Below are 16,995 nucleotides of genomic sequence, written 5' to 3' on the forward strand. Positions count from 1 at the left end.
CTGACTCATCTCAGACTGAATTGGTTATTAGACTCGACTGCAATTTTGTCTACGTTTTGTTCAGCGTCAAACTGAGGAAAGACTGAAGGCCAAGTGCATAAAGAAGTGAGTGAAAGATGGAGGAGGAAGTGTCATGGTTTGGGGAATGTCTGCAGCAGCATTTGGGACTTTTATACAGCTACATGGCAAGATGAAATCAAATGTTTATCGGAATCTTCTTCAGCAACATGCAGTTCCTTCCCTGCACTTTGTGAAAGCAAGCGTTCTTTACGTTCAGCTCTGAGGTGTTTTGCCAACACAAAGGCATTGTGCGGCATTTTCATTTTCAGTGCGGCCTGAAAAACTGTGGCTGGAATATTGTTGTGTCGCGTCCGGTTTGGGACACTGTGTTAGGAAAGCCCAGCCTCCTGACAGTAGGGTGCCATGAAGAGCCATGTCTCAGCTTGCTGAATTGGCACAGGCTGGCCCAAGCCACCAGGTCGTGTACTAAAAATACCTTGTGGAGGAGACTGTAAGTGTGTGTGTGAGTTTCTGTGTTTCTGTGTGTGTGAATACTTTCTGATGGATTATACAAAGTAATGGGGCTCCACTGCAGAGGCACCTGCTGGGTTTTGTGTGTGACAGTTTCTGAGAACTGAGAGCGAATTCATGTCAGACTCTGACCTGTTGTGCCGCTGCGCTTCTGTCAGACGGATGGGCAAAATAGTATTATAAATGTGTCTGCATGCAGCTGTGCCTAGTGTGTTTCATTATATAAAACAATATCTCTTGAGCAACACCACTGTATCTTTTCAAGCCCGGTATTTGACCGCCGTTTGCGAGCTGAATGGGAAAAAAATGCTAATGCTTTTGTATTCGAGAGATTTGACTTTTAAACTTCAAACATCTGCCTCGCTCTGCTTGCATCTCTTTGTGCCCCGCCGTGACACATCCCCCTGCAGAGGGGATGATGGGTAGTCCCCTCTCTGGGGCATTAATTGGGAGATGAGGCATGCTGGTGCCAGATTCAAAACATACACAGGAAGACAGGAAGCGAGAAAGTGAGAAAGAGAGAGAGTGTGACACGAGGAACAGTAAGAAAAGAGAGGCATTAAAAAGCCACTGATGACAGAAAGTGCTTAGAAGCTTCAAAAAGCATGATAACTACATTCCACAGACTTTCTAAAAAGCTCAAAGTGCCCTTCAAATTAACTGCTCCAAATCTGCATGACTTTCTTCACAAAAGAAAATATTTTTAAAAGTGTTTTTGTGTGTATGTGCGCCCATACAATGAAAGTCCTTGGGGTCCAATGTTGTTTTAGACACTGTTCACTTCTATTATATTAACAAAATAGTTGAAACATTCTCCAAAATATCTTTTTGTGGCCCCCATACAAATAAAAGCTATCCACCTTTTTCCCCCATAAGAACGGGTGCGGCCATTTGTAAATTTTATGGGTCAGGCTTTGGAACAAAATAAAGATAAGCTTTTTATTTTTTAGAAGGGAACTACCCCTGTAAGTTCTTACTACATCAAAAGAATCATTTCTTTTCAGTGGTTCTCAACCTTTTCGACCTTAATCTAAGACAATACGCCCTTTAAGACCCTCCATGTAGGCTATGTAAGATATTTCCGGTATTTTTGCTGTAATAATAAAGCTGCTTCTTTTCATTCTTCTTATTTTGATTTACAGAAACTAAGGTAATATATTAAAAATAACTAAATAAAAAAATAATAATAATAACCAATTAATAATAATTGAAGAAATTTTGAACAGCAATACCTCTACCTGAAAAATCAGGGCTTGACAAAAATATATACACTACTAGTCAAAAGTTTTTGAACAGATTTTTAATGAAGTCTCTTCTCTTCGCTTGATCCAAAGTACAGCAAAAACAATACAATTTTGAAATATTTTTACTATTTAAACCGTTTTATATCTTAATATATTTTAAAATCTAATTTAGTCCTGTGATCAAAGCTAAATTTTCAGCATCACTACTCCAGTCTTCAGTGTCACATGATCGTTTAGAAATCATTCTAATATGCTGATTTGCTGTTTAAATTATAGAAAGATTAAACAATCAGCATTTATCTAAAATAAAAAGCTTTTGTAACATTATACACTATACCATTCAAAAGCTTGGAGTCAGTATAATTTTTTGATTTTTGGGGAAAGAAATGATAGAAATTAACACTTTTATTTGGCAAGAATGCTTTAAATTGATCAAAAGTGATGATAAAGTAATTTTATAATGTTACAAAATATTTCTATTTCAAATAAATGCTGTTCTTCCGAACTTTCTATTCACTAAAGAAAAAACTACTCAGCTGTTTTTAACATAATATAAATAATAATAATAATAAATATTTTTGAGAAGCAAATCAGAATATTAGAATGATTTCTGAAAAATTATGTGACTGGAGTAATGATGCTAAAAATTCAGCTTTGAAATCATAGAAATAAATTCTATTTTAAAATATATTCAAATTGAAAACAGTTATTTTAAACAGTACAAATATTTCACAATTTTACAGTTTTTTGCTGTATTTTAGATCAAATAAATGCAGGCTCGGTGACCAGAAGATACTTCTTTAAAAAACATTACAAACTATTCAAAAACTTTTTTACTATTCAAAAACTTTTGACTGGTAGTGTATTCATTATAGAAATTTTCATGACTTTATATTTCCATGATTTTATTAATTACCTTGACACTTCCAAGTCTAGAAATGACACTTAAAATTCTTTCATTTACAATATCCAGGATAAAAGCCTGTAAGACATTTGCTACACATTTCCCATTTCTGCCTGAACGGTTGTACTTTGTCAGATCCAGTCACTTTCAGGTGTTTTTACGCCCAAAAATAAGCAATTATTTTAGGGGGGGGTTTTAATGTGATAATGAGATCTAATAATTATGATCACCTCAGTGGCTCATTTAATTACCAACAATGGAAAAACGCATATAAAATACTACCTGTTTCATTATATCAGCTCAGTAATATATTGTTAACTCATAAAGGAATACACATATCAATAAAAATGTGTGCACGCATGTTTAAAAAAAAAAAAACAGTAAAGAAAATGTCACATTTCTCACCTTTATATGACAGGTGCACTCGGGGTGTTGTGCGGGTGTTGCCATGACAACCGCAGACACATAAGCTCAAGATGAGGAGCAGGGTTTGCATCATGATGATAATGACAGCAGCAGTTTACCCACTGAGATCTGTAAGTAAAAGAAACAGAGACATTCAGGTCATGCATAACATCGTGACACACTAGCAAGTTCATTCATTGGTAACTGACAGCAACAGTATACATTTTATGAGCAGTTCCAATTTGTTTACACAAATGTGGCTCATAAAACAAGACGATTTTAACAATGCTCACATCTTGTTAGCACAGAAGCACCCACCCTGAAAAGCCAAGCCCCAAATTTAGACCTGTTTACAGGTCACTGAAAAACTAAATAAAGTCCCACCCTTTACTAAAGAGGCCCTCGAAGAGAAACGAAAACAAAGAACGGAAGGTGTCTGGTTGGCGTTTTAATATTTGACTACTGAAATGTTTCCACACAGGGCTTTAAGTTTCTCTCTTTTCTCAGAGCATTTATAGCCATCCACCGTGAGGACTATATAAACACCTTCCCAAGGGCAGGCCAGTTAAATCACAACACTGAGGTATTTAAACACAACAGCTTAAATTATCCATAGGTACACAGCCTAGTTTTGTTTTTAGCTTTTTATCTCAGAACAAAAAAAAAAAAGACCAATATCTTTAGCCAACTGGCCTTTTCCACGAAAATAGTGTTAGACTGTGTGGGAGAGGGCAGCAAGTCTTTCTGCAGCGGGGACGCGCGCCCAAAAGAGATTAGAAAACTATGCAGTCAGAGAGCAATGGTTTCTTAAGTACGTCTGCCAAATCCTTCCAGCTACGGCAAATCCATGTCACACTGTCTTGCTTTAAATCTTAAACTCCTAGTCCCGGCCGGCAGGGAACGGCAGACCTACTGTGAGCCTCCGTATCTGCAGAAAATCACCCTGTTTTGAGGTGCTAAACATGGCGGGCACGTATCTACGCAAGCTGTGTACACAGATTTACATGCTTAATGAGGGATAACCGTAACAGGAACGCAAACACTTGCAAGCGTGTTTTATAATGAAAACGCTCAAAGAGTGTTGAGCTCAGAACAATGCTGATTTATATATACAATATGTCAGCGACTTTAACTCAGTTTAAAGTGGAGTTTATAGTTGTTTTTAATGAACATTCAATGTTCAATACAAGTTAAATGGATAGTTTACCCAAAAATTTAATTCTGTCATTAATTACTCACCCTCATGTTGTTCCAAAACCTGTAAGACCTTTGTTCATCTTCAAAACACAAATTCATATATTTTAGATAAATCCGAGAGCTTTCTGACCCTGCATAGACAGCAACACAACTAGCATGTTCAAGGTCTAAAAAGGTAGTAAGAACATCGTTAAAATAGTCCATATGACATCAGTGGTTTAACCGTAATTTGTTCACGACAGTACTACGATGCATACACTACTAGTCGAAAGTTTTTGAACAGTATTTTTAATGTTTTTTTTTAAACAAGTCTCTTTTGCTCACCAAGCCTGCATTTATTTGGTCCAAAATCAGATCAAAATATTTTTACCATCTAATATATCTGCTTTCTATTTGAATATATTTTAAAATGTAATTTATTTCTGTGATCAAAGCTAAATTTTCAGCATCATTACTCCAGTCTTCAGTGTCACATGATCCTTCACAAATCATTCTAATATGCTGATTTGCAGTTCAAGAAACATTTATTATTATTATCAATATTTTAAATAATTGAGTACATTTTTTGTCAGGATTCTTTGATGAATACAAAGATCCAAAGATCAGCTTTTATCTGAAATAAAAAGCTTTTGTAACATTATACACTATACCATTGAAAAGCTTGGATTTTATTTTATTTTTTATTTTTTGGGAAAGAAATTATAGAAATTAATACTTTAATTTAGCAAGGATGCTTTAAATTGATCAAAAGTGATGATAAAAGACATTTATAATGTTACAAAAAGATTTCTATTTCAGATAAATGCTGTTCTTCTGAACTTTTGGTTCATCAAAGAAACCTGAAAAAAAAATCTGCTAAGCTGTTTTCAACATAACAGCAGCAATCAAAATATCAATATAATGTTGATGCTAGAAATTCAGCTTTGATATCACAGGAATAAATTATATTTTAAAACATAATCAAATAGAAAACAGTTATTTTAAATAGTAAAAATATTTCAAAATGTTAGTGTTTTTGCTCTACTTTGGATCAAATAAATGCAGGCTTGGTGACATGAAAAATCTTGCCATTCAAAAACTTGACAGGTAGTGTACGTATGCATTCTTAAGTCATTATTTTTATTTTCATTGCACATAAAAAGTATTCTCGTAGCTTCATAACATTAAGATTGAACCACTGATGTCACATGGACTATTTTAACAATGTCCTCACTACCTTTCTGGGCCTTGAACGTGTCAGTTGCACTGCTGTTTATGCAGGGTCAGAAAGCTCTAGGATTTCATCAAGAACATCTTAATTTGTGTTCTGAAGCTAAACAATTCTTATGGGTTTGAAACTACATGAGGGTGAGTAATTAATGACAGAGTTTTCATTTTTGGGTCAACTATCAGCAGCCATGTTGATTACCATAAAAAAAAAAAACTCTGAAACACAATGGAAGAAAAGGGGATTAATTTAGGAAAAATTAAAAGCAGAAAGGTCAATCTTAATATTTCATAAACACTCACTATTTATTCACTATTAGAATGATTTCTGAAAGAACTTTCTAAAAGATTTTTCCTGAAATGATTTCTGACACATATCATTTACGTCTTGTGGCTTTATTCTTTCTAAGAAAAAATGAGGAACCAGTTCAAAAGAAATTAAACCAAGAACTATCCTGTAAAATAATTAGTGCCACCACAAAATGCTGTTATTTAACAGGTTTGTTGTGGTTCTACCACTAACGGCCTCCTCACTGAGGTCGTTTTGTAACTAGCTATGAAGTGCTGTACTTTGGCTCTCTTCCAAGATAAATGACACATTTCCAAGTGATGAAAAATGACAGAGGAACAATAGCCAAAAGACAGCGCTCTTTATCTATGACAAATGTGCTAAAGTATCATTCATCTGAACTGGAGACCAGAAATTCTTCAGAGAAACACACTTTAGGATCTGAAGCAAACCAACAGGCCCATTTTTTTTTTTTAATTACAGTAAGCGTTTAGAACAACTAATGTGTGAGATTCATAAAACAATAGAATTCTCCACTGTCTGCTACTCTTGAAAAGCACCAGAGGGAATGACCAGTCTGGGAAGATTTCAGAAGATTAAAACCTGGCACAAACACATTATTGTCATCGTGTCAAATATATCTTACAGATCCAGACAGACAGGAGAGGCCGAGCGCTCCCACATTATGTCTGATTTACTTCCTTTTGGCTCACTTGTCTTGCTTACGTGTAAATAAACCCAAACATTTCCAAAGAAGAGCATTAATGAATACTGAAAGATAACAACATTATTAACGTCTACATGTATAGTTGCAAGGTACTAAAAAAAAAAAATTAGATATAGGTGACCCTGGATATATTTGTAGCAATAGCTAAAAATACATTGTGCAGGTCAAAATTATTGATTTTTCTTCTATGCCAAAAATCATTAGGATAGTAAGTAAAGATCATGTTCCATGAAGATATTTTTTACATTTCCTACCGTAAATATATAAAAAAATTTTGATTATTAATATGCATTGCTAAGAGCTTCATTTGGACAACTTTAAAGGCGATTTCCTCAATATTTTGATTTTTTTCACCCTCAGAGTCCAGATTTTCAAACAGTTGCGTCTTGACCAAAATGTTGTCCTATCCTAACAATACATCAATGGAAATCTTATTTATTCAACTTTATTCAACGTATAAATCTCAATTTTAAAAAACCGACCCTTATGACTGGTTTTGTGGTCCAGGGTCACATATATGAATCTTGATTTGAATTAAAGCACTGAAAAGTGCTGAAAAAACTTTTTAATTTAAACTACAGCATCAATAGAGAGATGAAATCTCTAAAAGTAATAAATATATAAAAAGCATTTGACAAAATATATTATTGTTAGAATTTTGTGGTTCATTGAATGCTTCAAGAGAGTCAATATTTTGTACATGCAAATATGCTTGTGCAATATAATATCATACAATTTTACAAACATATAGCTTGTTTTGGAAACTAAAATATTTAGTTACTTAAACAGCTACACTATTTTGAAAACACCTACAGTCACGCTACTGAAAATTGTAGTTAAATTAGTAGTGCCGCTACATTTAGAAAGCCTGCACTGATTATCTGTAATGATACACCGCTTTGACTTCTCCGTTTGTTAACAGTATACACGGCATTACAGTTCCAAACAATCTGCATCATGCTTTTATTTCTGAACCTGAGGGAGTGCATCTTTTATTTTGAGATGCACTGTAAATGTGAGGGTGCAGTCATGGGTGAGCCCTGTAGCCTGGAGAATACCTATCGTTAAGAGTCAGCACATGTCTGCTCTCTAATTATATGCCTCAAGTGGCTACAGGGGTGTCATTATCACTGTGTGTGTGTGTGTCTGCATAAGTGAGCCACACCTGCACACGGAGCGACCGAATGATGAGGTTCTTTTAAAACGGACAGGAAGCTGAGTGAATCTGAGAATAAATAGAGGTCAAGAACAAGGGCGAGGCAATAAAATGAGCAACAGAGGATGAATAACAGATGGCATGAGGTCTAAAAAGCACTTTTTAGATATGGATTTACAGTTGACTTAAAGGCTTTATGCATGCTTATTCATAATATTACTAAATAAACTTCTTTCAATGGAAAATTAAGCGCATAAATTAAAATTGTTAGTCACTGTTTACACACCCTTTTCAGCGGAACTAAATGAAACAATGATAAATTTCATACATTTCAGTCTTTAAACCATTTTTAAGAAAATAGATTTGTCAAAAGTAACAGTTGCATTAATTTAAACAATTAGCAATAAATTATTATATTAATTAAATAACACCTAAATGTATATTAGAGTTTTTATTGTTTAGATTTTCATAATGCATTAGCTTCTTGATGATCTAGGTCACAACTGCATATTTGGTGTATGAAAATATGGCTCGATTTTCGCATTGTTCTGAACAAAAAATGGTAGATAGGCTTACTGAAAATGATAATTTACTCTCTGCCAGCAGGTGGTGCTTTCGGAACGTAGAAATTTAGCAGTTTCCCCGGTAACAGCTATACACAAAGCAGCACAGTGCCTGATTTTGAAACGTGCAGCACTTCTATTTATTCAATAAAATCGTAGCATTTTTAATTTTAATCATCACACAAGGCCTAAATTTAAAGGAGAAGTCCACTTCCAAAACAAAGATTCACATATAAATGTACTCACCCCATGTCTTTTTCATGTCACTTCATGTCTTTTTTTCTTCAGTCGTAAAGAAATTATGTTTTTTGAGGAAAACATTTTTCTCCATATAATGGACTGCTATGGTGCCCCGATTTTGAATTTTCAAAATGCAGCTTAAATGTGGCTTCAAACGATCCCAAATGCGGTTGTAAATCCCAGTCGAGGAAGAAGGGTCTTATCTAGTGATAAGTTTTCATTTAAAAAATACAATTTAAATACTTTTTAATCTTAAACGCTCATCTTGCCTTGCTGTCCCTGAACTCTGTGTATTCAGTCAGGGTATGTCGAAAAACTCCAATCGTATTTTCTCCCTCAACTTCAAAAATCATTTAAAAATCATCCTACATCGTTGCAGAAATACCAACCCTGTCTTTGCAAAGTGAACATGCAAAGAAGATCAAACACCCTTAACAAAAAAGGTAAAACAGCGATATAGGATGATTCTGAAGTTGAGGGAGAACATGAGATGGGAGTTTTTCTGTCATGAACAGGAACAAAAACAGTCCAGGCAGAGTAAGACAAGATGAGCGTTTGACTTTAAAAAGTATATAAATCGTATTATTTTTATGAAAATAACTGATTGTTTCGCTAGATAAGACCCTACTTTCTCGGCTGGGATTGTTTACAACCGCATTTGGGATTGTTTAAAGCCGCATTTAAACTGCATTTTGGAAGTTCAAAATCGGGGCACCACAGCAGTCCATTATATGGAGAAAAACGCTGAAATATGTTTTCCTCAAAAAAACAATTTCTTTACAACTGAAGAAAGACATGAACATCTTGGATGACAAGGGGCTGAGTACATTATATGTAAATCTTTGTTTTGGAAGTGGACTTCTCTTTTAAGACCTCTTAAAATCATAATGAAGACTTTTTAAGGATCCACGGAAACCCTGCCAGGGCTGTATGCTTACTTTTATTTTTATGAGCACTTGTGCTCCTAACTTAAAAAATTAGCCTTCCCATTACAAGGTAATATTTGACAGGGGATGATTTACAGGGGAAATTTGTTTTTGCCTTTGTAATGGCATTTCTCTAACTTTATTAAAAGTATGTCATCTTTTATGTCAAATAAGAAAATAAGAAGAATAAGAAGAATACATTACCAATCAAATTAAAACAGTATTAACTAATTTATTTGTACCACAGAGGTAGCACAGAAAAACATGTGAAGTGTATTTTCAAATGTTTAATGAGGCTCAGAGGTGATATGAGTGCAATTAAATTCATAAATTCATGTTGACAATAAGTTTTAAATACAAAAATTTGAATATAGAAATATGAAATGATTTAAATAACTAAAAAGATCCTTAAAAACAAAACTAAACAGTAAGTGGCGGCAAGTCACTGATTTTACGGATGAATCATTCATTCATTTGATTAATTCAAATAGCTGATTAATTTAGGAATGAATGAATCTCTTACATACACCCTGTGTACACTTTGTTTTGAAAATAATGATTTTAAATACAAAATCGCTGCAAAAACATATAGAAACCTTTGAAATGATTTAACAAACAAAAAGATGCTTAAAACTAACACTAAACAGGAGTTTCTAGTAGTAAATGCCACTGGAATGGTCAGACTGTAAAGCCCTGCCTGCATAAAACAGCACTATAAATAAATGCAATTCAAATTTTATTAAATTTAAATTATTTAACAAGATAAACAGCTAATGCATGGTTGAAAAAAGAATTACAACAGAGTAATTCTTTACATTATTTTAAATGGTGTTTTTGATTTTCTATAGTGTGTCATTCTTGTTTTGGAGTATAAAGAAAAGTGTGAAAATATTCTACAAAACTGCTTTCGTAAGCCAAAAAAAACAACAACCTGAATTCACACTAAATTAAGACTAATAATGAGTACACCCCAAAAAATTAATCATGGCATGTAAAAACAAATACATTTAATCTGTTAAAAAGTATGAACATGGTATGAATATAACTTGAACAAGCAGGATTTAATTAGTTAAAATGTATGAAAATGAAATAAATCGGAATAATTACAAATATACATCATATTAACTTTATTACTTTGTTTATGCTAAAAATGTGCAATCCAAATATATGGAAACTTTTTATGCAATTAAAAATCTTGATGAACTCTTCCGTTAATGAAAATAGTATAAAACAGAAAAAAAAAGAATAAAAATATAATTTCGCAAAGACTCTCTCTCTCTCTCTCTGTGCTTGTTTCTGTCCCAGTCTCTAACACTCTATTTTTCTCTCTCCAGCTGAGCTCCTCTTCAAGTGGAAATTAGTTTCCATGCAGCAGGCATGAATACAGAAAACCAATAGCGCAGCGCATTTACCATTAAGGAGCCTGGGTATGTGGAAACAGTAGGTCATGGGGCGACCTGACACAAAGGATTCTGGGAGACTTTCTCTCAGTGATTCAACTGCAGTGGCTCCCTCCTGCTGAACCAGTGTCTGCATTTTCACTCACAGGACTCTTTAGAGCAGCTCTAATTGACAAATAAGAAAATGTGATTTGCAGAATCTCAAGCTTTTGAGGAGATGACAACGATATTTAGAGGTCATTTTGAATCTACATTTAAAACTTTTCAAAAGAGTTTGTAAGTCATTAAATTAATTAAAGAAAAATACACAGACCTCTTCAATGGGGCTCCAACAAAGAAAGACTTTTAGCAGGGGAGCCCCAAGGAATAAAGCAAGACTTGATTGATCACATGACCAACACCCTGCGTGCCCCCTATTATTTAAAAGAGTGTTAAATCTCTGTGAATCGGTTGTTTTTAAATCAAATTCCAAGGGTGCATTTCCAACAGCTCATCTAGTCAGTAAAAAGGATCTGAGAAAGTTCAGAATCAAGTGGAAGGCCATTTCTGAGCTCTGAGGGATCGTCTAGAACCGATAACCCTCCGCCACACATTCCTCCACACAAGACAGGCCATTTCTCAATTCGCAGACCTGTTGGTCCTCATCAGTCTCGCAGTGACAGAAGACTCGTCCCTGCATGTCTGTCCAGTCTCCTCTTTGACATCTTTGACCTTTGATGTAATCTTTTTAGCGCTTATGTACATTCGGTTTAGGTTTATCGTGTTCATTCCATTCTTTTTCATGGTTCTCTTGGAGCTGAGAAAATTTGAAAAGTCTCAGAAACAGAGTAAGAAAACCTGACAAGCTGTTTCATCTATGTTTGTTTACATGAGCTGAAAATGATTGAAGGGTTCTAATGAGTGACTGCAGCTTAAATTTCTTGTGCACAAGTCACTAGATTAATGAAACCAGGAAAACCACCTCTGCTTCTGTGGGTTGGATTACTGTTGGCTTCTCATGTGATGAAGAGGCCTAAAAGCCTATAAGTCACTACAAAAACAGTCCCAATTAACTGAGAGCTTCAACTGAGGCTCACACTGTGCTTTTAAACCACAGCGGCCAGCAACCTTTAACCAAAGACACACAGAACACAATGACAGCAGCACTAAAGATGGATGATCAGGCTAAACCCTTCATGCCAAGAAAACCAGGAACATGAGCTTCTCAAAAATCAAGGGCTGAGAAGTTGTACACTTTCGTTTGATTTCACTTCATTTGCTCTGCTTTTTCAAGGATGTGGTTCATTTTCCATTAGTCATTTTTTTTCATCCATAAAACTTGTTTTCTGCTTGAAATTAAATGGTTTGTTTCTGGTAAATGATGCAGCAAAATAGATGGAAAACTGCATGAGGGAGGGTAGCTGTTTTGTCTATCAGTTGTGGGCAGTGACAGATTGCATATGTTTATCTGGGCCACCTGATCTCCAGAGGCGTATTGGGAACGGCCCACGGGGAAAATCAGAGGGGTACGATACGATGATCAGAGACTATTGTTGACGTCCAGCATTTTAGCCTGGAGCGATTACAGTCTGACAATGAGGTACATCTGCAAAGAATAATAATTTTGTGACTATGTGCACATCTTCTGTGAGGTTTTCTAGTCATTAAATAAATAGGCCAATGATGAAACAAGAAAAGAATGTAAAAACCAATCCATATAAAAACTCAATACAACTACAAAGTGACCTCTTTATGAGATTAACTCAACCCAGCCTCATCTGAAAAACGTCCCTGGGGTGACATTTCTGCAAAATGATATTACATTACTTCTTGTTTCAAAGTTAGTGATGCTAAAAGCAAGTTAAATTTCCTCAGAAACAGATGAACCTGAATCTGGCAATGTTTCACTGCAGTGTTGTACATTCTGCAGCCGTTTGAAAAACGCAAATGTGTCCGTTGCACTTTTAATTAGGAAAGTGCTTCAGCTTAACACGTTAATTAATTAGTTATGAAGAAATAACGCGATTAAAATATTTTAACGCAGTTAACGCACTGTCCCCGCCCCCACCCTTACGAAAATTAACCATGGTTTTATTGTAGCAAAAATGTAGTAATCATGTTTTTTTTTAGTGCATTGATTACATTGTAAAACCAAAGTTTTACTATAAATACCATGGTTAAACTATGGTTATAGTTCCAAAACGATGGTTAATTTGTAGATTAAGTACAGTAACCATGTTTTTTTGGTTTTATCTGCAGTGAAACCATGGTTCATTTTCGTAAGGGCAGACCTGCATATCATCTTATATTTCAGACTGTTGACAAATACGATGCAAGATATTGGGGCAAAAATGCTCCTGTATGAGTTTTTGTCTGGTATTTATATCACATGATAAGCGATATCACACAAGCATTGAGAGAAATATCAGACGAGTGCTGTTTTTGTCTCTAACATAACGAGTGCAAATGTGATTTTATACAATAGTTCATTAAATAAGAAGTTAATATTGTGTTATATTTTTATCACAATATTGTCTTTACTCAGTTTTGCCAACAAAAACATTACCTAAAGCCACAGCAGAATTGTTGTGCATCTCCGAGCAACACAGCAGTGTTTAGTTTCTGAATTAATCCGCATTTCGAACGTATCGGGTGAATCAATGATTCAAAGGCCCATTCATAAAGTGAGCTGTTCACTCAATTCCTGAATGAATCACTCACTGAATGATTAGAATGAATGAATGACTCATAAAGACATTTACCGCCACCTGCTGACAGTCTTAGTTTCTTATTTAGAATATGATTCCGTTTAAAATAAAAAAATGGAAAAAATTACAAATAAACATTGTGTGTCAAAGCCAAATGTAATTTGCAATTAATTAATCGACACGTCATGTAATTGATTAGATTATAATTTTTAATTAAATTTTTAACTTTAAAATTAATTTTTAAAGGCTGACAGCCCTACTTTTAATAAAATGCAAATTTGCCTCCTGTGCTTTTTCATTAGGCAGGTGTCTTCACATAGAGATTTTCATGAGATAATATGAATGTATAAATCCAGATTTAGTATTCAAAGAGACAAGGTAATCTATACGTGACCTGTTTTCATGACAATCGCTCACTCACGTGTCACGCCCATTCTCACATCCGCACTTGATCCAACATTTAGTGAGGTCATGATGAGTTCAAAGCGGCACTCCTTTTTCACGATTTAAGTCAAGCGACACAAGTTGTCTTGGCATGTGGTATCCAAACTGTGATGAATAATTTGCTACACGCTTTCTATTTAAACTATTTCTCCCGATGAATAATTAGCAAGTGTTGTTGGCAATTATAATATTAGCTACCGCACACAAATGTGTGAGTTCATAACTCATTTGCAACATATAAATTGTGACCCCAGACCATAAAACCAGTAATAAGTAATAATCAATTTTTCATTTTAGAAATTTATACATCATCTGAGAGCTGAATAAATAAGCTTTTCATTGATGTATGATTTGCTACGATAGGCCGAGAAGCAGCTATTTGAATATCTGGAATTCAAACAAATCGAAATATTGAGAAAATTGCTCAAAGTTGTCTAAATTAACTTCTTAGAAATGTTACTTAAAAATTGTTATAATAGGACAATATTTGGCCGAGATGCAACTATTTAAATATCTGGACTCTGAGGGTGCAAAAAAAAAAATCAAAATATTGAGAAAATCATTTTAAAGCTGTCCAAATTTAGTTCTTAACAATACATATAACTAATCAAAAATTAGTTTTGATATACTGACGGCAGGAAATTTACAAAATATCTTCATGAAAGATGATCTTTACTTAATATCCTAATTATTTTTGGCATAAAAAGAAAAAAAAAAAAAAAGTATAATTTTGACCGAAAGTATTTTTTTTAGCTATTGCTACAAATATACCCGTGCTACTGGTTTTGTGGTCCAGAGTCACAATTAGAACGAAGATAGTGATTTTTGTAAGGGCTAAACAGAAAACATTATGACGCAAAACAACCAAAAGAAACTTTACAGGTGAGAAGAGATAAATTGGCTTTTAAAAATGCCTGACATTACATATTACTGACATTTTTTTAGATTGTAAAAATAAAACACATCAATTAGATACTGTAAATGATGGGTATGATGCAAACATGGATGCAAACATTAAATATAAGTTTACAAATCAAAATTGTTGTGCAAGGAAACACATGAAAATAAGTGTTTATCAACTGATAATCTTCCCCTGCACCATTACAGTTTGTGTGAAAAGGAATACAAGTTTTATTTTCAGTAGTGTTGCTGGAAACTGCAGTGAATTGTGTTGTACATATACTGTATAATTATGTTTTTATTTTATTATTTTGAGGCACATTTTTCCAATGAGTCTATGTTGATTTAACGTTTAACTTGCAGTTCCATGAGCCAATCAGAATCAGTTTGCTACTTTTCCAAATCAGGTTTTTTAAATGCCAAAATACCACTGACTATCATAGGGTAAAAAAGCATAATAGATCTGAAGTAAAGCATGCATGTAGATAAACCACTCCACATTACACCACCCAAGATATACGGCTACATGACAAGCTGAACTAGAAACTGCAAATCTCTGAAATCCCTTTCCAAATCCTCAGGCTATGTTTCATTCTCCTCTGAAGAAAGTGAGAATCAAAAGCATATTCTGCACCCCAAACCTTGTTTTGCTTCAAGGCCTCTGAAGATTTTGTGACCACTTTTCAGTTAGCAGATCTGGGTAAACAATCGAAAAATGGAAAAGAAAGAGAGAAACGTAACAAGAGCTGTAGCCCAAGCAATTAAACTACTGAGGTGGAGAAGAAAAGGTGAAGCAGTCAACCCTATCACCTCTCAGAACGCGGGCTGGGTGGGGCTAATGCGTTCTGCTGTCAATGTTAGCACTCATTAGCGTGACGCATTAGCTCAGCAATAGAGCTGCCACTGACTCGGAAAACAGCCCCCAGGGACTAACAAGTGTACAAAGGGGTCAAGAGGGTCATGTTTCAACATCCACCACAGAAGAAATACAATAATCATTTACCAGGAACTCCGACTTTACTGTTAAGTTTTACTTTCTACCTGACCTGCTCAGAGAAGAAAAACGTTTGTGGTGGTTTGGTGGGTTTTATTAGTTTAGCTGGCCAGCAAACTCTTAAAAATAAAGGCTCCAAAGGATGTTTTTGCAAGGATGCCATAGAAGAACCATTTTTGGTTCCCCAAAGAACAGTGAACAGTTCTTAAAAGAACCTTTTTTAAGAACATTTTAGAAATTTAAAGATTCTTTTTCCATTATAAAGAACCTTTTCTGCATTTGAAAGTTTCCATGGATGTTCAAGGTTCTTCATGGAACCATTGATGCCAATAAAGAACCTTTATTTTTAAGAGTGTAGCTGGTCTTCCATTCAGATAAGAACCCAAAATAACCTCAAACCAGCAAACCACGCCGGCAGCGGTTCATACACTTACATATACTTCATATACTGTGGTACAGAAACAATTTACACTGAGAAATTACTAGTAAATATCACAATTACAGACATGGCAGAGGAAAACAATGAATTAAGCAAGTAATTTTGAAGTAGAAAACTGAAATAAGGTCATTCCATGTCAAATCATCCAATTTGTGTCAATCACATTTTTTTTTTGTTTTGTTAATATTTTTTTCTGTAGAAAGACAAAGTAATCCACTATTTTGTAGAGGGGGGTCATAATGACTTATGATCATAATGAGATTCAGAGCCAAAATAGAGGTGTGTAAAAATGACTTTAGGAAGATGGCAGCATCATTATTTTATTTCTACACCAAGATCTGTAGGTCTATTAGTAAAATCTGTTGACTTCAGACATTTCTGTTTTATTTTATGCTATTGGTGACGGTTCAAAAAAAAAAATAGCAAAAAGCACTTTTTTTGCCTCAAGTTTGCATGCCTGTAACTCAAGAAGTATTCACGATATCTTAATATCCTTTTAGATTCTGGTTCTTAACAAGCTTTCCTTTTGGTATCTTTATTTTAAAGGCACTCGATGGTTCACTTCCAGAAATATGGAGATGCGAGAGTAAACTGGTAAACTCAAATGTGGATCACTCTGCATACAGCTGATACTTTTTTCTTTTAACATCAAATATACACTTAATATTTTGCTTTTCATCATTATATATGTTTGTTTTTCTACCAAAAAAAAAAAAAAAATCAACAAAATCAAAAAATTGAGC

General features: G+C 34.4%; 1 protein-coding gene across 1 annotated transcript in view; it reads right to left on the reverse strand.

Moving 5' to 3' along the window:
- sema3gb (sema domain, immunoglobulin domain (Ig), short basic domain, secreted, (semaphorin) 3Gb) overlaps positions 1-16,995 on the reverse strand; it is a 52,051-nt gene that overhangs the window by 26,364 nt on the left and 8,692 nt on the right. The window contains 1 exon segment of the mRNA XM_051116496.1: positions 3,085-3,213. Within this exon segment, the coding sequence (XP_050972453.1) occupies positions 3,085-3,178 (94 nt within the window). The 5' untranslated portion in view covers positions 3,179-3,213.

The sequence above is a fragment of the Labeo rohita genome, chromosome 8 (genome assembly GCF_022985175.1).
Source record: "Labeo rohita strain BAU-BD-2019 chromosome 8, IGBB_LRoh.1.0, whole genome shotgun sequence".
Lineage (NCBI taxonomy): Eukaryota > Metazoa > Chordata > Actinopteri > Cypriniformes > Cyprinidae > Labeo > Labeo rohita.